Source organism: Sinohyriopsis cumingii, chromosome 5, assembly GCF_028554795.1.
Source record: "Sinohyriopsis cumingii isolate HCF-2022 chromosome 5, ASM2855479v2, whole genome shotgun sequence".
In the NCBI taxonomy this organism is placed as follows: domain Eukaryota; kingdom Metazoa; phylum Mollusca; class Bivalvia; order Unionida; family Unionidae; genus Sinohyriopsis; species Sinohyriopsis cumingii.
Genome location: NC_142965.1, coordinates 106,356,025 through 106,382,218, shown reverse-complemented (window position 1 = coordinate 106,382,218; position 26,194 = coordinate 106,356,025). Strand labels below are relative to the sequence as shown.

The 26,194-nt window shown below is 34.0% G+C and overlaps 1 protein-coding gene across 2 annotated transcripts in view; it reads right to left on the bottom strand.

Annotated features, from left to right (window-relative positions):
• The window catches only part of LOC149799935 (steroid 17-alpha-hydroxylase/17,20 lyase-like), a 57,028-nt gene that overhangs the window by 18,065 nt on the left and 12,769 nt on the right, over window positions 1-26,194 (bottom strand). The window contains exons 1-8 of one of the 2 annotated variants that reach the window (XM_089959396.1): window positions 25,595-25,771; window positions 23,093-23,274; window positions 22,566-22,643; window positions 18,723-18,821; window positions 14,129-14,222; window positions 10,013-10,168; window positions 8,246-8,457; window positions 600-728 (exon numbers count right to left, since the gene is read on the bottom strand). In XM_089959396.1, coding sequence (XP_089815522.1) covers window positions 600-728; window positions 8,246-8,457; window positions 10,013-10,168; window positions 14,129-14,222; window positions 18,723-18,821; window positions 22,566-22,643; window positions 23,093-23,246 — 922 coding nt within the window. In that variant the 5' untranslated portion in view covers window positions 23,247-23,274; window positions 25,595-25,771. Of the gene's footprint in view, window positions 1-599; window positions 729-8,245; window positions 8,458-10,012; window positions 10,169-14,128; window positions 14,223-18,722; window positions 18,822-22,565; window positions 22,644-23,092; window positions 23,275-25,594; window positions 25,772-26,194 lie in introns of those variants that run through there. The other variant, XM_089959395.1, reaches the window with a different exon arrangement.

Here is a 26,194-nt window from a genome sequence, read left to right as displayed (position 1 = left end):
AAGCAATGCCTTCCAATGATGCAAATATCAAGTTTGCATAAAGTAAACCGTCAATGTAGATATGCTCTAGTGACCACTTCAGGAAGGGAGAAAACATTGTTTAGCTAGGAAACACTGTCAGCACATGGCAGGTGATCTTTACATATAGAATATTTAAATTGTAAATTTTCCAGGAGAAAACTGTAATGGACACTGTAAACAGGTGACCACTGAGAAAAGGTGATCATTAGAACAGGTTTGACTGGATACAGTTTGGGATGTACACCATGACCTAAATATACTGCCAAACTGTATATAGCAGTGATTCAGAACATAGATCAGTAATACATGCTAGCTCAGGTGGTACATTATCATACTAATAAACAAGTGTTGTAGGTTCGATAACCATCATAGCAGGCCTGGACTGACTGCCCGTGTGAACATTGGAAGAAAACTTAGCCCTGAATACCTTAGCAGGATATACATATTGTTAAGTGCAGTTAAGAAAACAACAAATGACTTTGAAGATATACTATATTTTGTAGTTTCCTTTAATATCTTGATGTAATTTAGCTAGATGTGAAACGCTAAAGCTATTACAAATATGAAGCATTTCATACCTAAGAAAATATCAGACAGTGTCTGGACAAGATGAGTGTCTGTTAATTGTTCCAAGATGTCCTCTTTGTCTTCTTGCTCAGCCTCCTTTCTGGCCTGAATTAAGTAGTCTGCGAAATCTCGAATATTTCCTAAGTAACGAAGTACAAAGTTTCATATTTATTAAATATAATATACATTGTGTGATCAATTTGCTGTCTTATGTCATCTGAAACTGTTAAAAAACCAAATACTAATATAGAAACCTTTACAACAATAAATACTTTCATTTAACCTGTGTTTCTGATGTTCCACTGAAGTTGTAAAAATCACATAACTGCACCACCTGTTGGTTATGCACATGTTTTTTCTAAACATATCATTTGTCCAGCAGAATTGCCTTTTTCAACAAAACACTCATTCAATTAAATATAAATAAAGTAATGTCTGTAAAACTTTATTTTGTCAAAATGGTGTAGTTTAGTGCTTCTTATGCGTTATTATATTTAACTAACTGTATTACTCTGCAACAAATTTCTAAGAAACTCAGGTGATTATTACAGATCACTAAGCACAAAATACAGGTAACAGTGACTTAGTTTCAATTCAAGAATGTTGAACACCTCATGAAGCATCTAGATACCAAATCAAATGACATGATGGCTCTTCACAGTCAGATTAGCCCTGATGCATGTTGTAGTAGGCCACTAATTGAGGTAAACGTTTGGACCAGTTGCATCCCATGATAATAATCTAGCTGAAAGGTCTTGAGCTTTTTAAAATGATGTGTTTGATATTAAAAAATGTGACTGAATTTTCAGATTTGAGCTTTTTATCTTTGTTTTTAAACATTTCTAATGTACTGTACAGCAAATATTGTGCTGATGTTCATTTTGACCACATATCTACATACAGACATATATATATATATATATATATATATATATATATATATATATATATATACACACACAGACACACACACACACATACTTACATACATACATGCTCTGCAAGGTCTACTGTATGAAAATCAGAGCTATAAAAGATTAATGGTGGTCACTGTAGTTTAAGACAGGTCAAAGTGGCCTGGTTTTTACATAACTTATAGTAGTACTCATGACACATCTTGATTCCATGTTACTTGACTCTATGAGATAGCATCGGATAAACAGAGCTAAAATGAAACACACATTAAACTGAACTTAACACAAGCTCAAATTACTGTGCCATGCAAAATAGGTCACTTTAACAAATATAACAGAAAGTCTGTATTTACAGAATAAACAGTGTTTTATTATTGTTCAGATATGTTGTTGAATAAGTAAATTCCTGGAATGAATCAAAGTGAAGCGCTTTCATCTTCTTTATGTCTGGCTTTTAAATGTTCACAACGCCTTGATAATATACACTAGAATAAATTACAAACACAGTTACTATCATATTATACAAAATACATGGATATAAGTGAAATTATATTTTGAAATTTTAGGTTTTCTCAAGGTTTAATACAAATATGAGGTTCAAGTCATAAATTAGTTACAATATTATCTCCTTGGTGAGCATAACACTTATTACACATTTGATAAAATATGCCTTTGGTTTGTTTCGAAATAATATTAAATTATGATAAAGTGAAAATTAATAAAGACTGAAAATATATTTTACAAAATATCTGCAAACGCTGAGAAATTTCCACTAAGTCATCCTCCTCCACACCGCCCAGCAAATACTCCATTAAATTAATTTAAATATTTACCCAATGTCATCTTTAGGCCTACAGTTTTATCCATAGTTAATACAGAACACACCATAGGCTATATTCAATATCGTGTCCTAAGACCTATATGTTTTCTTTTTATGGATTTTAAAGCTCATTAAGTTTCTCTTCCAGCTACTTTTCAAGAGCTTTGATTTCCTTCACTGTATCTCTTGCAAATCTTCTATTTGCGCTGCACACAGAAAAACGTCACTGTCACTCTCTGGACATCAGTCATACACCAGGACTGAAATCCAACTTAGCTGAAAACAATATTTACTTTTGCTACCTGCTAGGAATATGGTAATTTGAATTATGCATTTATCTGAGGACTAATATTACGTTCTCTGGATTTAGCAGGGTCTAATTATTACATATTAATGCTTTTCCCAGATAAATCCTAAAACAATATGTAAGGGGCAGATCAAAATAGTTTGCATCTAACAAAAGGATGTAGCCAAAATTTCCGACACTTGGAGATCAGGAGATTTTTTATCATAGGGGAAGTTGCAAATGTGTCAAAATATAAAAATTAAGTACTATAAACTAAATAAACGTTGTGATATTCTATATTTCATTGAGTGAATTAAAAGAGATATTGAAAATATTTATGACCCATGCATTTCAAAAGTTCCTATCTACAGTAATTTGGGGGTAAATCATCACCAATTGTAACTCTGAGTTCACCTTGCATATATTTACTCCAAAATAAAAAAAATAATCCACGTGAGAGGATGTCAAATGGGTAATGATTAAAAACTGGATTCATGAAACGAGTTGAATAATGTCCACCTTTTGCATGCATTGGCTCGCAAAAGCTTGACATTTTTCAACAAGATTCATAAATTCAATATTAAATCATTAACCATTGGAGATTATTGTTATTACATTGAATTTATTTCAGTAGAAATTATTTAGATATAGAGAATAATTCATAATTTCGTTCATTTTGACAGACGATGTACTTTTCATTTGTTGTGAATAAATCACAGTCCCAAACAAAGTTGAACTAGTAAAAGAAGATTGTACTTTATTACAAACCAAAAATCAAAGAACAGGTGTCCATCCGAATAAATAGAACCTTTTATAACAACTATATCATTTTTCAGAGTGATCAATGCGTGTGGTGTCACGTCGTTTCATACGGTACACACTAGACCTTAAGAGCACATGATTACCAAAAAATGTCACTTTCACAACTAAACATTACATCGTTGTGATTTTCATATAAAATAGGATTACTGAAGGCAGCATTTTCTGTACTGTATTTGTGACCATATATCTGCAGCATTTGACTGGAACAGTAGACTGTACAGAATACGTAAACAAATATGTTTCTGAGTTGGACTTGCATCACATAATTACTGCGTATATATGACGTGGTTGGATAAAGTTCTGTCAGTTGGGTGATCGGTTTATGTCCACATTCTTCTGTGAACAGAGTTGAGTTGTTTTACTTCTGTAAATTAACATCTAAACCATGCTTGTATATTGGTTATATTCTATGCTACATATATACCGCCCCTCGCCAACCCCACCTCCAACATTAGTTATGAACTGTTCTATGTTCCTAGTTTTACATCTTATTGTTGTTCTTGTCTTGGGGTTTTATGCTATTTATCTTATGATGGTATTGTTAGACATGACATAACAAACCTCTGTGGGGGTAAATTGTCCATATTCAGACAGACAATATAATTTTTCCTCAATTTCATTTTGTGACTTGAGTTGCAAAATGGCCACCAACATGTTCATTGAAAACAAAACATTCCAATAGATTTCCCACAATCGCAGCCAATTAGTAAAGATAAAAATGCACATGGGCTTATTTTCACATAAAGTGCTATGTTTACATTTTATAATATAAATATTCAACTGCACACTCTATTGGCAAAGTGTACCGACTATGTGATAAAAGAATATAAACGTGTTTTACTGTTTCCTATTTCAATTGCATGTGTCCTTGCACCAGAAAATTTATTAGTAAATTAAAAGTCCAGATAATGCTCAACAGTACTCCTCAAGAATATTACGGGGTTACGGGGTTAATCCATGTTTATAAGTCTATAAGATGATGCATTTAATTGCCAAGAAGTCTGTACCCATTGTGCTGGTGATCAGACTTAATAAAATTACTTATCCGGCGATTGAAAACCTATGAGATTGTTATATGACATGCCAATTTTATCCCAAAGGTTACAGTGTAAGATATTTTCAAACTTATAGTATGACTTCACTAAATATCTGTAATACTACTGCCATGTTGGCAATGCATCTTCCAGCATGGATTACATTCTCGACTCACTTAATTCAAAACACAATTTCAGGCAAGGCATTTTAGTTAAAAGTTTCAAAAATATCTTTAAAAATGGTACATCTGTTGCTCTTTCTAAAAGTGATGACAACTATATGCCATCTTGTGTCTATCAAATGAATGATGGAATAAAAGGACCAGATGTCTGTAACTCAAATAATTTATGCGCTTTCTTGACCACATGACCAAAAAAAGACATTTTTGGTTCCGGGTAGAGCCACTTATCATTGTTTCAATTGCTTAGCTTAATGTTTTTATTTAGGTTTTATTGCATTGTTAAGGAATTATTTAGATTTTTAAGGTAAAACATTACGTTTCTCAAAGTTTTTGAGGTTTGCTATGGACCCTGCAAATATACATACTTGGCATATGTGCTGTTATTTAAGAAACCAGCAGAGACCTGCCAACCACAGCAAGACCCTTTTTAGTAAGGTAGTCAAGATGTTTTGACACGTTAGACATTTTAAGTTGTTGTTGTTGTAGGGTTTAACTCCATTTTTCAGCACACGATAGGCTATACATGGCGGTCAGTATTAATAGTGGAGGAAGAACTCGGGAAAACCCCAGAAAGAACAACCGACCCATGAGAAGCTACTGGCAAGCTTTCTCAAATACCCAAATTCACTGAATCTGAGACTTGAACCCATGCAGACAGATGTGAGATGGCAGTGATCCATAACGGTGTGCGCTTTAGACACTCAGTCACTCGGGGCCCCGACATTTTAACTAATGAATACTGGAATATCATGTACTGCTATTGTCAACATAGTAAGATGCATTTCTAAAAGTTTATAAGTGTGATCTGAGACTAATTCAGTGAAGATAGATATAATTTTAGGTTCAACTAAAACAGTTTGCAAAGTGCACTTAGATCTCAATTTAACCTTTAGTACAGTTCAGAAACTGCAGTTCCAAACCTTATGGAGCTCAAAGGATTCTTTCCAGAACTCTCAACTTGACATAATCTGTAGGTCTTTTCTTGTATATATCTTGGGTTGACTCAAATCAGCACAGCATGAAGGCAAATAAATATGACTATAGCTTTTCCTGTGCTTTGTTCATTGAATCTGAATATTTCAATTTATTCTTCTTGCTGACTGGACAAATGGTTTAATTGGCTTCTTATCTATTTACTCTTCAAAGTGTGATTGCCGCCACAGTATAACCATTTCATATGCTGACATATGGTGATAAATCCACAATAATAACAACAATAACAACAAATACAGTGCAGATCATTGACGCATTGATAATACGGATCCATGTCTGCTCCCCATTACACAATTACATACATACTTACGTTTCTCCGTAGGCAATATTGACCCAGAAAATGAGGTTAAGACAAAGGTTTACCCAAATGAATTGGTCACATTGACATAATATCTTGGAAAATGATACACACGCCTAACTAAGCCAAGAAAAACTGAAGAAAACTCAAAGGTTAATTCAAATTAATGGAATGTGAAATATAGCTCGCAGTAGCATAAGTTGTAGTTCACCACATTACACATCTAACTGCAAACTTAAGTCACTCTGCAAACTGTAGTGTCTGAAAAAATTACCTGAACATTAGCCCTAACCTTAGTATTTATTCCAATAGATGGAATAAATCATTAATCCATGAGCCAGAATTACTTTACAATCTGACCAACATTATTATGAGAAAAGTACATGTAAATTGCAGCTTAGGTTAAAAGTAATATTTCATTCATTATGTATTTACCAATATATATCATGCATACTCAAAGGCAGACAACACAGACTCAAATCTGCCAGTGTAAAATGTACAGTGCAGCTCAAGATCTGCCTGTGTATTATGTACAGTGCAGACCATGATCTGCCAGGATTTAATGCACAGTGTACACATATATATGCTATGATGTGCATTGTAGATCAAGATCTGCCTGTGTATAATGTACAGTGTAGACATAGATCTGCCAGGATATAATGGACAGTGTAGACCCAAAACTGAAAGCAGATATTGTATATTGTAGATCTAGATCTGCCAGTGTATAATGTACAGAATAGACCCAGATCTTCCTGGATATAATGTTCATTGTAGATCTAGATCTGCTAGTTCATGCTATGCAGTGTAGATCCAGATCTGCAAGTGTATATTATGCAGTGTAGATCTATATCAATCAGAGTATATTATGCAATGAGGATCCAATCTGGCAGCATATAGTGTAGAACTGGATCTGCTAGTGAATAATATACAGTGTAGACCTAGATATGCTAGGGAATATTATACTGTGTAGACCTAGATCTGCTAGTGAATATTATTGTGTAGAACTAGATCTGCTAGCATAAAAGTTACAATGTAGACATAGATCTGACAGAATATAGTGTATAGTATAAATCTAGCTCTGACAGTGTATAGTGTAACATATAGATTTCAATCTGCCAGCATATACTATACAATGAAGATCTGTCAGTGTATAAAGTACAGTGTAGGTCCACATCTGCCAATGTATAATGTACAGCACAGACACAGATCTAACAGTGTATACTATACAGTGCAGCTTCAGATTTGTGAGCACCTTATGTAGTGGTAGTCCTAAAGAATCACGACCTTCTTCCACATTCTCAGATCCAGATGCCTGATTTGGAAAAGAATAATCACCATTTTCAAAATGAATTGGAATTCATTAACTTTCTATAATAAAAAAATTGTGATGTCTTCTAAAAGAATCCAAGATTAACACCCAATCCTTAGACATTTTTTCCACTTTCAGATTACAGGTTCAACCATTCGTATGTGACATAATTGGTTTTGTTACCCTTATCCAATCATGAATTATCAGAGCCCCTCGTGTTGGTGAGAGCTGGTTTTCCATGACAATGTGTACAAAATAAGTTTCTGAGTGACATATATACATAAAACGAATACGTGCAAGTCACATTATATAATGAAGGGAAATGTACCAAACCTGAACTCTAAGCAATTGTGTCCACATGCCATGAATCAAATGAAACCTTCCTGTGACTGGTTTGAACAATTATATAAAATCACATGCAACAGGCATCGTCTGGAAAAACATGATGATCTCAATGATCATTGCCATTCATCCTCTGAGGTAAAGTGAATGAGAAATATGATTGTATCAGTGTTGTGCAGCCACTTGCAATAAGATACTGGAATGGTAGATAATGTTTTGGCAAGCTGAAAATGCCAAAGATAAGTAGACTGAAATGGACTGATGATCCGTGGCTAGTGATTTTGGATGTTCTCTGCCACAGCCACTAATGACAGAAAATAGTCATGAAAACTCAAACGTAATCTAAGATATTTATTATTTCCAGTCTTGTACCTTCCAGTCATATGTGATAAAGGAATGTCACTGGTTATGCTTATCACTGAGTATAATTTATTAGCTACCAGACAATCAATTATCTTTCAAAGAGTCTGGATAGATGACATTTTACTTTATAGGGGCCAACACCCATGATATTGTGCTAACATTTGTCCTTGCTATTACCAAGATGTACAATTTGCCTGTACTAATGTGCATACTAGGTAAAATATAACTACATCTAAATATTTTAACAACAACAACATTCTTGCATGAAGTAACATATACAGCAAAATCAATTACCTTCCTCAAATGAATCTTTGTGTTCATCAAATTTCTTTTTCATAAATGCTTTGAGTTCATTCACAAGGACATTAAACTGCTTGAACTTGTTGGTTGGAAAGTATCTTAGCAGTGGTATGAAATCTTCAAGGATCAGTCCAGATTGAAATATTTCATTGAGAGAGTCCTCCGCATGAATTATCCTTCTAAACTGAGGGTCTTGAAATTCATAACTGAAACCATACAAAGAATGCAGTGTTAGATAAAATCTCCAAGTGCATTTCAAATGTGGGTTAAGCTTGAGGGCATTCAAAGAGCTGAGTCCAATATGCTCTAGGAATACTGTCCTGCTAGTTGCACTTGGATGAAAGGAGAGACAACTCTTGAGAAACTAAGGAATTCAAGGCAAATACATATAATGTTAACTAGCAGTCCACATAGATGCTAATGATTTAAACAAAGCTGCACACATGATTTGGCAACAGAACGAAGCCTGGGCAGAAATACATGAAGTACAACTACAAACTGCAGACCGAATTCCATAATGCTTGAGCAGGTCTGAATATATACAGTTTGCTAAGAAGTAGTAATGGAACAAGGTACACAGACCATGATATGCCAGTGCATCATGTGATAGTATATGAAATCTGTATTGTTCGCAGCTGGACTGGACTTACATTAGAGTAATATGGTAGTCTCTATAACACAAAACTGACAGAGATTATTTTGGTTACTCAAAACTGGGAATCTCTGACGGAGTGGCTGACATTTTTATCAACATTGTTACCATTCACATGCTTTTTATTAGATAAACTCTCTCTTCCTGACTGTAACATTGGAGTCTTAACCCAGAATCGTTGCATATATTATTCCCACCTGATTTTTGATTGCATATATTCAATCTGGTGGGGATACAAAGTATTTGAACATGTCACATAGACTATAATAGTAATTTGTTTGCTTTTTGACGCACTCCTTGGGACTAAACTCCCTCAATCACTCACACCTGGATAATGCATGAACCCACTTAATACACAGGGCCAGTGAGGCATATAGTCCATTTATATTTCTTTAGAAAATAACAAAAGATTTTGCCCATATTTGTTGAATGTGAATCAAATTGCAATCAAATCTGTTAAATGAAACATTGATATATTTCTAGTGTTAACATCAAAAATGGACATTTTGAATCAACATTATGAATTTGCCAGTCTTTTGCTGTATAAACACTGCCTTTGATTGAAAAACATGTTCTGATTGATTCATACTGATTTATTCAAAAATAGATCTTATTCCTGAGTAATATTTTCCAAGTTAATTGCCAGCGTGATACCATCAGTTTGTAAAGGCAGCACTCATTTTGTTTTACCAGCATACCATCCACTGATCTTTACACCAATTATATTTATTCAGTGCCAACAACAGTACTACAATTCATCTGTTCATGTTTGAATATAAGACAACACCCACTTCGTAATGTAAGACAACACTCACTTCGTAATGTAAGACAACACTCACTTCGTTTTCCCAGCTGAAAACCCTTTCATTTGCTCAGCAAATGTACAATCCCAAATAAATTTCTATATTCAGTAAACAAAGTTTATCTGAAATCCCAGTAATCATGAAGTAAATGTCATAACCGGTTAATTAACATAACTTTGCAATGTATTCTATTATAGAGCAGAACAATGCTTATTTCTTGCAATAAGTTCTGGTCTCAGGCGCTGAAAGAAACATTCTACCACCGATCTTCAAATTAAAAAGACAGATAACAAGTTTAATACAAACCTTTCATCAAAGCATAAGGCACATATTAGGTTGAAAACTAAAGAAGTAACATGCAGGGCTGGATCAAAGGGTCCCGTCTCTGCCTTCAGTATGTCAATACCTTTTTGTAGAGCTATGTGAACTCTCTTCTCCAGGTCCTTCCCTTGCATATACTGCCTGTAAAAAAACTTAGGAGTGTCAACGTTTATACTTTTATTACATACATTTATAGACAATATAAACATTAACTTTATGGAACATTCAAGGGTACTACTGTGATAGAACTGCGGTAGTTAAAATTAATAAATCATAAATGGGTGTATTATCCAGTTATAATCAGTAATATTGAGAAAAGCATAGCTAATACACTGCTTTTCTCTATATGACATTAAAGAAGGCTTAATACTATCAACGTGAAAAGTCAGAATTAGATAAATGATAAAAAAAAATATTTAAACGTGTAAAGGTCAAAATTAAAAAAATAATGTAGTGTTCAATTTTTTGAAAGTGGATATGTTGATCCAGTAAAACAATATGGTTAATCCTCAATTGCAAGACATAGAATTGGAAAACCACTTGTCATGATAAAAATGTTTGATTCTGGAACAAATGTGTTTAAATACTAATGTATCGACCTTAAATGAGAGATCACCTACCTTGAGAGATTACTTTTGTGCTGGCCGAATGGATCGAATCTAAAGACAAATTTCACTGTACTAATGTTTCATTTTGCTTCATGCTAGAGTAGCTGATATCGAGGTCCCCTTCTCATAAGACCACCACTTCAACAGGAGAAACATGGCCTTATAAGATGGGTGGCCTTTCCAGCAAGGGTTCACAAAGATGTGACAAATTTCATATAAAGTAACAAAGATGCAACTAATCTTTAAATAGTTAATAGTTTTATTTAAAAATTACATGCATGTTAAGAAGCCGATACAATAAAAATATTAACAATATTATTTCACATAATTACAAATAACCAGCAAATGCAACACAAAACCATTTAATGACCTTGTAAATGAAATATGGGTACAAACATTGGCTGCATCAGTCTCTGTCCAATCACTAATATTAATACCCCTACCTCCTTCATCAACGCTATCACATTAAAGCTATCTCTATTTCATTTCTAACTGTAGCTTTATGAATTATTGATGATGTTTATTTTAATCGTTTTGATGTTGAATGTTGTCATCAGACGATTCACCTTTTCATTCACTTGAATTATTGCACTTCTTGCAACACCTTATTTCTTCATTGGCAACTATACCAGTCTGGAACTAATTTGAAGGTATTATGCAAAATGCTCAGTTTTAACAAAGAAAATGATCAAGTCATATTATCAGCTGGTAATAGTTGTGCACCCTTTCAAATACGTTTTATGATCTGAGAGATAAGAGACAACATCAAACAAACCATATTTATTGTACCGTGACTGGACGTCATACCAGCTTGAGCTGTACCATAATATGCTTCTCAGCTGTTACATTTTATCATCTTCATAATTGTTAGTGGTAATGATGGCCAGTAATTTTCAAAGGGACACAACCTGATATGTAAGGATCATACTGTGATAAGGATAATAAAAATACCTAACTCTTTGTATCGATTTGTTATTGTTGTTTTGGGTTTAATGCCATTGTTCAGTGGGTGATGGACTATACATCACATTCAGTATAACTGGTAGAGGACAAACCAGTGAAAGCCCCAAAAAGAAACACAAACCCACAGGAAGCTAGAGGTAAGCTTTCTCACATACCCACAGTGGCTGAGTCCAAGACTCAAAGCCACACTGACAAAGGTGAGATGGCAGTGATTGGTTAAGGCTTTAGACCATTCTTAGATTTGAGTTTGATACTTTATTGGAATGTTGGCACAAATTTCAGTGCATTGAATTCAGAACATTGTTTGGGGAAAATTTCAATCTGTAAAATCCAAAAGGTCAGGCATCATGCTATCATGTAAACTGAGTGACTATGTCATCTAAAAAATGTAATCTTCACCTTCTTTTATTATATAAATAAAAAAAATTTGCCTTGTGATTTGTTTTGCATAAACTGAGTGATGAGAGTTAATTGTTTCTGAAATGCTCCCTTGGTCCAGCCAAGCAGATGCCAAAGAGTTTTGTAGGCCCAGACAAAACAAACTGAATAAAACTGTAGCCAGTGTTGATATCCATTGTGCCGAGAAAAGAACTTTCACAACCAAGATTTGTAATATCTGACTGATGATTGACCCTTTCCCTCACAAGGTATCATATTTTATCACTTTGCAATTTCTCATTTGATCAGGAAAATACAACAACTTGCTTTGAGACTTAAAACAATAATAAGTAAACAACAATTTCTGAATATATACTTTGAAGATTTTATCTGCCTTGTTTGCACTGTTTTCTTTATAATGTTAGTTTGAAACCAAAAGTGAACATGATAGGGAGTACAAAAAATGACAGACATTGCTGTGTCAAGGAAGAGCCTCTTGATCAGACTGTCGGTTTATGTAACTCGTTAGGCACATCAATTAATGAAACTATACAATTCCAAGAAACCATAGTCAAAATGTTATATGATAGAAAATGTAGCCAAATATAATTTTCTTTATAGCCAGAAACTTTTGGAACAATGTTGTGTGGTGGAATATGACAATCAATGGAACGTCAAAGTTGTTTACATACATCACTCATTTGTTTGGAAATATGAAGAAAAAAAGCAGAGATTAATATCTAACATATGCTAAACTTTATTATAAGCACAAAGGTAAATATTAAAATCAGACGTTCGTAATAATAGATATGGATTGTTCATTCAAAATTAGAAGTGTTAGTGGTTCTATTAAAAAAATATCCATTTCGATAATTATGTCATGGCACCAAATTTGTTCTTGGATGTGTGTAGATTCAGTTTGAAAGAAGGATCCATTTCATTAATATATCAAAATTCCACCATATATATATTATAATTAATTCTAACTGAAATGGATTCTCCTATTATATAATTGTAATATTAATTGTACAAATGCCACAAAAGCAATCTAACGGTTCTACTTGTCAAAATTTCACACCCAACTGACCATCCTTTGTTTTGAAAAAACAAATGTAAATATGCATCTGTAAGGTTAGTCATATGTAACATCAGTGACCACCATTGTTACCATCCATATCATCAGTAACCACTATCCATATCATCAGTAACCACTTTGGTTACCATCCATAACATCAGTAACCACTGGTTACCATCCATAATATCAGTTACCAATGTGGTTACCATCCAAAACACCAGTAACCACTGTGGTTACCATCCATAACATCAGTAACCACTATGTTGCAATTCATAACATCAGTAACCACTGTGGTTATTATCCATAAAATCAGTAACCAGTGTGTATCATCCATAACATCACTGACCACTGTGGGTACCATATATAACATCTGTAACCACTGTACTTACGATCCATATCATCAACAACCAACGTGGTTACCATCCATTACATCAGTAACCACTGTAGTTACCATCCATAACAGCATTAAGCACCATGGTTACATTCTATAACATCAGTAACAACTGTAGTTACCATCCATCACATCAGTAACCACTTAGGTTACCATCCAGAACATCAGTAACCATGGTAGTTACCATCCATAACATCCGTAACTACCATGGTTACAATTCATAACATCATTAACCCCTGTGGTTACCATCCATACCATCAGTAACAATGGTGGTTACCATCCATAACATCAGTAAGCACTGTTTTTACCATCCATAGCATGAGTGACCACCATGGTTTAATGGATAACATGATGAAGTGAAGACATCGATACATTTGCACTCCTGTACATTTTATAGTGTTGGTTTCAAATGTTACTGAATTGTAATATCTTGTTCAGTTGCAGATGATTAAGTATTTTTCTTATTTGTAAATACACTACTATAATCTAGGTACTCCTACCAGTTAAAAAAATCAATTATAATGTATAACGCTTGCTTCATATATCCATCCAAAAACACAGTTTCAACTATGAGCAATTCACAGATACACTTGCAAATTTTGAACCAAATATAATAGTAAAATATAAAATAATAGGTCTGTCAAATTTCATGAGCTATTAAAAAGACATTTGCAGATTAAGAATACCTCAGAGCTTTGCTGGCTATTTTTCTGTGTAGTCTCCATGTAGGTCCATATTGTCCAAATACAATATCCTTTCCTCCATCAGTGAAAATATTAACTGAAAATATAAGTAGAATAAATTACAAAAACGTCAGGGCCTGCATGCCAAACTCATGGTGAAAGAACTGTGATAATGTGTACGGTCTTATATCATAAGGTGTGGGCAAGTAAATTGCTGAATGAATTACCTTAGCTTCATATTGATTAATCCAATGTATGAAAAAGTTCCAACAATAGGTTAAGATATTAATATCTTTAAGCAAAACATTTAATGCAAAGTTTGTATGATTGAGATCCTGAACTCCATGGTCAATGGGGCAAATATGCATGTCAACAAATGGACTTTCATATCTTCATAATAATTCATGCCAAGTATAGACAAATTATAACCATAATGTTGTTGCAATCGTTAGAAAAGTGACAGAATCTCTATATTCCACTCGAAACGTTTTGCCTGAAAAAAAGGTTCCTCCAAAACATGTTCTTTACAATTATGCCGATTGGCTAAATGAGATAATCACACCAGCTCATTAGTATGTTGTATTCTTTAAAACCAAAGATATTCGTTGCAATTGCTTTTTAAAATGTCACTTTCTGTTTGTTGTGAAATCTCACAAAAAAATCCAATGAAAAAAATTGAATGTATAATGACTTGAAATTAAACAAGTTATATATCACACCATCTTTGGATGCCTGTATCACTTAACACATAACAACAATTAATATTATGCTATATTGTTTCTGGAATAATTACTGAACGTTTCACACATAGCCAGCACTACAATCTTTGAAGTAAGCTGGATAAACATTTTGATTGATAGATAGATATATGTGGTTGGAGCTCGATGATTCATCAATTGTATATACCCAGATCGTATTTTTCCATATTAAATAAGTACGATAATATCTCATGAAGTCATTAATGATGTAATATATTTCAGTGATATAATATATGTCTGAGCAATCTGAATGCATTTTCATGGCAATTTTACTAAATTATTTTTTCAATTCTGAATACAAGATATGTCCTAATTGTCAAGCGTGATTTTCATTAAACTAAAAAGCACAACAAGAAATTTTGTTTTTAAAAGAATATTTATATGTTATTACTTAACTGACCATACTAACAACATTATAATTGCCCTATTTCATCTCCAAACACTTCCCTTCCTGAAAGATGTTTTTGTCAATATAATATAAGCAAAATAAACAACTCTTACAGGTTAACTTCCCTTTATATTTGCTAGATGGTTACCATATATTCAGATGTAACTACTTTTCACTTGAGCGAAACCTATGATAGGATGCTTGCATTGAGGGGAAGGGTTAGATGGAATTTTAGCGGGGATCAAGTAAATATTATTGAAGAAATATAATTTACTAAAAACATTCTTTCTCTGTTGAACACAAAACCTGACCACATCAACATTAGGAGAAAAAGTAACAGAAAGAGTAAGCGATGAGCCTTCTGCCTCTACCAGTGTCATCCAGTAGGAGCACGGCTGCACTAGAAAAAAGATGAACCTCCAACATCAGTTCAGAGCAACAAAAGATCATTTTTAATACATGTGCTAGATAGATTCTAATGGGATTAAGGGCTTATCTATTATATTTCTATCAAATGTTTTCCAGGTGAATCCAGCAAAAGTAACAAGTTCCTGTCTGGCTCAAAGATGTGCTTTTATGAATAGGACATAGTCACACTCTGGGCAACTACCACTGGTTCAATGAGATACAGTTCTCTTCTTCGTGCGGTCAAGTCAAGCAGACGGAAGCAAGACAAAGCAATCTGTGCAGGACATCCAATCGACTCCACTATGTCTTGAATTGAGACGTTATGTTTAAATGTAAGGTTCATATAAATGGCTAAAATGTCTTGAGCGGAAATGTTCATTAGTTGTTCTAAGTACTCTGTTTTGACAACTCCGTGTGGCTCGTGGATGTTGGATTACGTCTTAGACTCCTGCCTTCTGTGACAGGCAGACTTTTGCAGATAACCTCTGTGTGCTTCAGACAACATCTGAGAATGCATAAGGCATCATGCAGCTTCACTTGTCTGGATGTATTAAAGGACGATGGGAGCAAGCAGTTATTTATTGATTGCCATTGGTATGTCATGTAGCACACACACCATGCATGTTGAAGCTAGCACTATTAGAAAGCAATACTTGATCAAGCAATGGGGAGATAGAGATGGTACATTGCTTATTTCACTTTGTCATAAATAGATGTATCATTAGGCAGCCTCAATTGGCACATATCTGACTGAACTGACAAATGTAGAGACCAGTCTGTGTGAAGAGGTCGTCCTCTCCTTAGTAATGAGTTGACTAAGGACACTGAACCAGCATGGTATGTGTTAGACTTGAATAATTAATTGGCATTGGGCACACCATCAAAGGTAATTCCATATGCGGAGACAAGGGCCATGTGATTTTGAACCTTCCTTTTTAATGATATATTAATAAAAATTAACTGTCTGGCAATATCAGAACTCTCTTTCCTTGCAGTCATTCCACCTAAGCATCCCAGACATTAAGAATTGCTTTCTTATCAAAGAGTTTGAAAGGAGAGGCCATCTCTTGAAATGTCCACTTGCCTCAAACCATCACAACATCCAGTAACAAGTATGCTTCCCAAACGATCAAACTGGCATTTGCGTGTAATGCTAATGTTTTTGTAATTAGCAGGAATCACTGGTCACATTGTGCAAAAGTACTGTCCATCAACCTGTCTAGTGCTAACTAATTCCATGGTGGACTGGCTAAAACATAGGTAGCCAGTCTGTCTGACCTAGTGGAGTTTTAGATATATTCGGTAAATTTCATCAACTAATTGTACAATTTATCCATTAAGAAAGATAAAAGAAACCATGTGGAAATAAAACACAGCAAATTGTTCCTGATGACCACGTGCAAATCTAGGGCACAACAACTGACGTGCTAGGTAAGATAATAAGGGAAATAAAACTAGAAACTAGCAACGTCAGTTAAAAACGCATTTGAATCTATGCAATGAATGATGATGTATGCTACGTCTGATTCCAAGCATCAAGATGTGGAGTTATTTGGATGCTCGCATCTTCACTAGTCAAGGTTCCAATATGTTAACCCTCTCTACACCTTGGTAGATCGAATATATATTTTAGTGCTTTGCCCTAGTGACATCTACTGAAGTTTATCAGTTGCCTGCCTTGTTATGTAGTGTAATCCAATCAATAGCGTATACCAGTGGTACTTCATACAGTTGGTGGAGGCAATTGAGTTAGGATACTTTGCAAGTTCTACATCGAGAGTATGACTACGTTGCACTACAGGTTTATCTGAGTGAAATATATTTGCACAAACTTGAATGTCAGTGGGAAATTGCTTATTTACGAATCCATTCAAGTTGTGTGCTCCTCTTGTCTTGATGATATAGGAACAGTTTCAAATTTGAACAACTTAATAAAATGTACTGACCCGAAGAACAGAATGACTTGCTTGACAGACGAAACTGAAGATAGGGTAAACATATTAGAACCCTGGCTAGCGAAGATTGATGCTCTGAAATTTTATACACATGAAACATATCAATACCAGCTAGCAGTGCCATGTGTGAGACAGGCTTCCCTCAAATGAAGCAAATGAAGAAAGAATATAGAAATATTATGCATACAAACAAATACTACATTTTGTAATATGCACCTGAATTTTGGTGAATTGGATGCATCTGAACCAGGTCCAGCAATCCACTGCTTTACTTTATTTTTATGCAGACCTAATTTCATGGGCAGCTGTATTTCGGAGGCCGGGCCAAGTTCTGTTCCTGTCATTGGTGACAAGACCATGAATGTAAATCCTGAATCTCATTCTATGATTCAGAATGTCATGAATGGTAGGATAAGATTCGGATGCCCTGCCTCTAGATGAGGTAGTATGCATTTGGATTCTTCTGGGACATTAGGGAGCATTGTCCCAGTCAAAACCTGTAACCACGTTAGACTGAATTCTGACAAGTTAAAAATATAATATTCAATATAAGCATCTTTGTTTCATGTTTTTATTTCTCGTTTCATTTTTCATTACCCAGATGACCTCGCTAATGTTCAAATCTACTTAATCTACAAATTTACCACTGACTACATTTTGTCTTTTTGTTTCATGAAATTTAGGACCAATTTGTTATTGACAGGATTAGTAGAATGTTCAGGTCATTGCTCCTGTGGTTATGCAGGACTTTGTGCCAAGTTTCACACACTGACTGACCAGCCCTCAATTCGCAACTTCCTGATTCGGGTAGTGATTGCAAAATTCACTTGATGATCATACATTTACACTACGTGTTTTGAGCTGGACAAGTGAATTTTCAACTCTACAAGGAACATGTGAAATTCTGTTTGGTAAATTACAGTTGCACCTATAATTTTAGCATAATAGACGAAAATATCTACAAAATAGCAAAAAGTACATAACATCTTAATGGCATCTAATCTTGCTTCACAAAGTTGGCAAAAATATGGTAATCATTAATATTTATGTTTCACTCTAACTCTACTGTATTTTATTGTAAAACTTACCTGAATGAGAGGACAGTCTGTTGGCAAAGTCTGTGCTCTTTTTCACCAACACCTCCAGGGCAGTATCAATGTCATTTACCATTATAAATTTGAATGGTCCTGGAAAAGAATTGCACATACAAATGTTAAATTAGGAAATTTTCAACATTAATAAAATATTCTAACATTTGTTTTAATGGATACTAGAATTTATAGGCTGGAAAATACAGGTATGAATTGATTCATTAATGGACCACTACCACTATCCCAGATGAACCCTTCTCACCATTATCACTGTATGATTTATTATTCTTGGAACGGTATTTCAAGTAAACTGTACACTGCAGAAGAGGAGGCATTTTCAAATGAGTGTAAACAATTCAGAAACATTTTTGAAGTTTGCTTATTCAACAGAGTGACAGCTAATTCAATTTTAAAAAATGACACTGATATAAGCTAGTGCATTTGCAGAAAATACATATAACTATTTTTATGCTGAATATAGAATGAACTACTGGAATTGGTACCGTTATATATTTCACTAACACATAGTAGCCTGTTCTATAAAAAACGGCTGAAATTGTTACCATCAGGTTTATCATGTAGTTACTGCAGGATTCTATGACAGCGACTGTCATACCGCAAATGTGGAGTTAACGCCATAAACAGGTATATGTAAATGATTTCTACAGTATTGCATAATAGTAATTATACCTTCAACCAGAATGTTTGAAAATATTAGGGGTAATCATCTCAGTCTGGAAAAATTAAATCGCGCTAGATTATATAAAATTATTTATCCTACGGTATATATTCTTTGTAAGAAACTGTCACATCTTGTGAAACCAAGATTGCTCCTTAATAGCAAATTATTTGATTGCCAACATAATGTTTTGTTCGTGATTAAATGGTCGAAACAGTCAGGTGTAGAAAAAAACATTGAAAATAACAAAAACTTTGTCGATCACCATAGTAAAAGTTTACTTGGTTAAAAATGTTCTAACTTTGGTCAAAATTTTCTAACTGTGGCTCCGTCAGGACAATGTCTATATTTGATTGTTTTGGTTATTTATTTTTTCTGGCATTTAATAAAAGAACTAAATAAAGATAAAAATGGTTTTACTGTATTACTTTGATTCTTTACATTTTACAGTGGCCAACAACCACCAGCAACACTGTTACCCTCCAATGTTACTATAGCTCTCTTTTTCTTGTTTTGGTACCAAGTTTGAAATATGCTTTTTATTGATGATCACAAATACTGGACAAACATTCATCAAAGAAATGAAATGAAATGAAGACAAATTGTTATGATGTTTGCTCATGTATTGTGTTTATGACTAGCTGAATCTGTCACTTAAATGCATTTTGCTTTTTAAAAAAACAAATCATGATTTTTAAACCTTTTATTTTAGAACTCTCTCTGATATAACACAAGAAATGGTACATGATCTTAATTCTGAATAATGTAGAATTTGTTAAGCAGTATGTAAGAATTTATAGAGTAATTAAAACCAGTAATGAGCACGATTTAATAAATCCTAGATGTTCCATTTGTGTGACAAACTATTTTAATTTGTTTGTTTCATATGTTGTTTCTAGCTATTCATTTTGTTAATGTGTTAATTCTCTATGAAAGCAATGCACCTAACCAGTCATTCAATTTATTTCATCATGGTCATATGTGTCATAGCATAGGCCATGATTCCCTGTAGTCAAACCAGTCCTAACAGTCACCCATACATGATCGCAATTGTCATTCTAATCACCCATCCTATGAAATTTTCTATATAAATGTCGTGTGTATAATGCTCACCTGCATTTTAGTCAGTGGCCACGTGTTTCCTAACCAGAAGCAGTTTCGTCCTGCTATACGTGGTCAGTGAAGTTTTTCTATAGTGACTGTTGTAAGTACGGAAATTAAAAGTTTATTTGATGAGCAGGCCATTATTCATATGAAGGAATATGACGTGCATTGATGTGTGAATATTTCATATTTCGGTTTTATTCACTGTGCTCCAGTCACACTGTGAGTCTACCTAACATTTGTGATCATGTCAGGTTCATAAGCAAGGTGGTTTATGTCCTTACAGGATACGGTCAATGCAATTCATTTGGTGGAAGTTGGGAAAAGTGAATGTGCTATCACATAAGAAATGGAAGTCACTTTTGTGCCAGAGTGATGGGTACACTTTGATATCTTCATCCTTTTGTATGTGCATTAGGGCTATCTCAGATGAGAAAACTTACTCTTTGATAAGAGACACAAGGGTCATAGTCATTCAATATTTACAACTTGGTTATAAAAGCAGGTTACGTTTTGGTTCAGAGATCGCAAAGATAAGCATACATGCCATTTTTGAATCCTTGTTAATCACAGGTTCCTCACATAATGTGTCTTTAGATATTGGCAACTTGAGGAACTAGGTAACTCCAGATCTTTTTTTTTTTTTTGAAGCATGAACAACCGTTTCCAAGCCAAATTTATATAGGCTGGCCAATTAAAGAATTGAAGCATGAACAACTGTTTCGAAGCCCAGTTAATACAGGTTGGCCAACTGAAGAACCGAAGCATGAACAACTGTTTCCAAGCCCACTTTATACAGGTTGGCCAACTGAAGAACCAGTCCTCTGATGTACTGTCATTAGTCAATCATCAGTGAAAATATTAGTGTTTTGTATTGGCACACAAAACAAACATAGAACAGTGATTATTAGAAGTCAGTGAAGATTTAATTTTTGGATGGATTAAAGTGAGCTGATACAGTAATCTCGTGTGGAATAAAAGTTTGAGAGAGAGAGAGAGAAGAACATATACATTTGTTTTATAATGTTGTTGAATGGTGCACAGAAAACAGTCTTCATAGTATAATAATAATAACATAAATAATAAAAGAATATTATAAATACTATGATTGTTATTATTATTATTATTATTATTATTAACAAGAATGATGATTTTTCAGTTTTTCTTTGAAAAATGTCCCTCTATACAGAGATAAACTATGTACTGAGGCCTGTATTGTCATTTCCAATATCTGACTTATGTTAACAGGTTTGACTATACATTAATGTTGAAGTGCCACAATCTGTCAACATAAAATAGATAACAGGAGTTTAAAGCCAAGTAGATTTATCAGAGGGTATTTAACTCTGTATCATTTTTTTTCTTCATTATCAGCTTTCTTTATAAATGATTCAATACTTAATTGACAATTAAAACATTTTACAATGAAAGCAAAGAAAGAAACAATGGCATTTGTAGACATGAATTTCAATACACCAGTATAGTCACACCATTGGATTCAAAAAGAACTATTAGCATTGGTACAAGGCAAAACATACATCCCATGTAAGTATACAATGATAGCAGTATACATAATAGGATATCCACTATTTCATAGCAAATCACACTATATATGGTACACTATAATTATGATGGTGATTCCCCTCTGTACGAGTCAGGCAAACACTGAATTTTGTAGAGAGCATCAATAATCCTGCACAGTGCCATTTACTATTAAATGGAAGCCTGCATGTATATAAATCAAATATGGTAGAAAAATCAATTATTATTTCAAATCAAAACTTAAACTTCCCAAGTACAAAAACAGTTTATTATTTGGCAGATTTATACAATCAATTGACAAAATATTAATTTTTGGGTGGATTTATACATTCAATTGATATGATATTAATTATTGTTTGTATTGATATCGTTAATTGATAAAATATTAATTATTAATTAAGCTCATTAATCAACTAATCAACTATGATATTCTACTACATTATGTGATAGTAGATCCGGCTCTATGCTACTGTTTATCGGATATAAATGATATATACATGGGCATAACGTCTTACCAACAGCTACCGATACGACTGGTCCATATTTCTTTGTCCATTCATAGATTTGCTCATGCCTCAGTTTCGATTTGAACACTGTAATATAATGAAGGTAAACCAGCAAAGAAAGCAAACATGTACATCTCTTCTCTAATTTGTATGGATCTACAAGTCATTCAATTTTACAAGCAAATTTTTGATTAATGTTCTTCCCTATAAATCATAAGGAATCTAGATGTAATTGTTTTATATGTAATTCGTTTAGCACAGTTGAAGTTCGTACCATTTATATTAGTCTTTGGTGTGACTCAGCCGGAGTTCGAACCTGTGAGCTCTCGCATCCGATGCAGATGCTCTAACCATTAGGTCACCAGAAATGTCGCACCTTGGAAATAAATTGTTGTTTTGAATAGGTGAGATCAAACACTAACATATTGTGCTTAAAACAATAAAGAAACTTAAGGTGGAAAATATTAATTTTACAATTGTTCTATCCTGGCAAGCTTTCAGAAACTGTCACGTCAATGTAAAATGTACTAACTTACAATAAGAATGTCCTATAATTGGTAGAGAAAGGGGTGCAGGCGGAAGCTTCCTTGTCTTAATCCAGTGCATTAACCAGTAAACTGACAGTCCAGCAACCAGGCCTACAAGTCCTGTCTTCCCCATCGTTCCCGTCAGAAGCTGGTCTACATCCATAGTAATGCGTTAGAGCGGAATGGCGTGCCTGTAATATAATATTAAATAATAATAATCATAACTTTCAAAAGCAACATAAAGGACAATAACAACATGCAGTGATCACCAACAGCAAGTGCAACAAACAAATTCAGATTAATCCTTTGCAAAAAATATCTTTCCCGACAACAAATCAAAGGGTGCTAATATAAATAGAAATGTTACACTGAAATAAGAAGAATAGCTAACCCATTCATTTCATGAATATCCATGGAGGAAAAAAAATGAATTTACTAGAAGGTAAATACTTTTTCAATCACTGGAACGATCATTATCATGATCAAAATTCATCTGCAATGAAGAAAAATGTCTCTACACCTTTCTAAGTGATGTCCACAGGTAACCTATTTACCTCCTCTTCACATAGGATGAAAAAGTTGCTGTATATACTCACTTTTAAGTCAAGTCATAATGGAAATAACAAAGATCCTGTTCCACCGGAGCAAAACGTACCTGTACATTAGGGTGTTATTTAAGCAACAGAGAGGATGACCAGACCATTTGCTGAAACGCCATTACAAGTGATGGTGTTATTGGTGATAATAATTCGCCGGTTTCAGCAATAACAGCAGACACTGAATAAACAATTATATCAACAATAACTACACGTCTGCGATATTTCTTTACTTTTACTATATACCCGTCAATTCTATTTTTTTAATTTTGTTTGCTATTGACGAGCTTGATTGTATATATAATGTTGCGCTGAACATCACGTAGAACGTTGGTCGGAATACTCAATGTATTTTAATTGGGTGGTAAATTAGCTACTAATTCTAAGCACCAATAATAAATCAAGCCGAATTTTGTTTCTCATCAGGTTCCACAGTAAATGTTACCTCGTCGCTTTGACCTAACATCACTAACATGGATCCAGGAGATCCAGTCAGTGGATAACGCCGTGAAATCTGGTATATATTATAAATGTTACAACACCAAGTACTGAGAACCTGTATATACCGCTAACCTCAGCACGATGATTAATGAATTTATTGACTAGTGACCATAATGCTTAGTCAGACGTTATTGTATATACCGGGTTCATGATCTGCTGGTGGGCAATTTTATTCAGTTTAATTTTTTAACGATCTCAGGAATTCCACTTATAACATCTTCTAGTCTTTTTCTAATATCATTGATATTACTATGCGCTATCGTGATTAACTCTGAAAAGGATTTAGGTTTTCCGATAACACCTAACTGCTTAATAATCGTTTCAATGTCTGACATAGCTGTCTTAATATCGTCGAGTTTTGTGTTAATTTCAACGAGGTTAACCTCAGCAGTCGACGGGGTGCCAAATATATCATCTGCGATTTTATTAAGTTTTTGAAAATTTCTACGAGTTTTCATAAACATATTTACGTGAACGTCAAACTCTGCCCGCAGCGTGGATGATTTAGTATCTACTGTATTATAGCTTTTGTCTACATATTTATTGTTGTTGCGGCATCTTCCTCAGATATTGGATCTCTTAAAACGACTATTTTATTTCCGTTCATGCTGAGTTCACCTGTCATTGTATCGCAGGTGGTCCTCAAACGATTTGCAACGATTTTTGTAATTTCATCTTTAATAGCTGCAATTGATATATTTGAATCTCTGATGTTACCGCCAATAGTAAATACCGGAATGTTATCGGCAGTAGCACCAAGAACTCCACGAACTATGTCATTCCACTTAATGTTACTAGTCTTTAGAACACCGTGTTTATCCTGAAAAATATCGACCTCTACTCGATTAACTCCAAAGATCGGCAAGTTAATATTTTGTTGCATGATTTACAAATCAATGTCATCTTTTTTCTTTTCTTGCCCTTAGTGGTACCACTAAGGGAAGAACTTCCGTAAATATCAACCATTATATTTTAAGATCTGTTTAAAACGATTACTTGCATACTCGTGCAAGACTTTATGATGTGGCAATGTTGATGAAGATAGTATTGAGTACATTAATTACTTCACGGCCACATATCTGTTATTGTTTGTGTTGATAATGTTGAATACAAGACTGGAATATTTTTTATTGTGCTTGTATATTTTAAAAGTTCAATTGGTGGTACCAACGATACGAATAAAAAAAAAAAACAATTCCAAGTGGATCAATTGCGTATGCAACCCAGTGAATTCCTGGACCATAACTGGCTATCAAGATTAATGATTCTTGTTTCAAAATTGTTTCGTTGTTTTGGTAATTGATCACGTATAAAAACACCTCTGAATTGTGTAATATTTAATTTTTTTAGCAGCATTGAGTAATCAAATTTTGACATAGACAAAATTAGCGATGTGTTCCTGGAAGTAACATACCTTTTCCGTATCGATCAGGGGTTCCTGGTAATATTAGACCACTTCCCTTTTTATATCCTTTTCCTTTTATTTTATCAACAATCATACTACCAACCTTTCCGGCAGTACCTCTTAAAACACCAAGTGCAGCTGTTTTTGCAATGGCTGGTGTTGCACCAGCTATTAAACCTGGTATAGCTGCAAGAAAATGAAATATACGACCTACTTTAGTTAAGTTTATAATGGAACTCAGAGACAGATGAAGGTGAAGTCCAGTTTTTGATACCAAAGCCTTTTTAAAATGTTTGAGTTGAGTTTTGGTTAATGATAATTTGTTTGGACCGCCACTAGAAATTTTATCGTTTTTATTATTATCTTTATTTCGCATTTACTTACAAGATTTGATTGTAATTTTTTCACCTGACCGGAATTCAAAGTGACATTAACGTGATTATACCAAATTTGTATAATATGATAAGTGATTTAATGACATGTTTTATACTGGTCTGTCAACAACTCGCATTCGTCCACCAACAATTTCGAGTAACATTGATTTATCTGAAAGAATAAATGCAATATGATGATATGCACGTGCTACATGATTTCGGTCAAAATGTATTA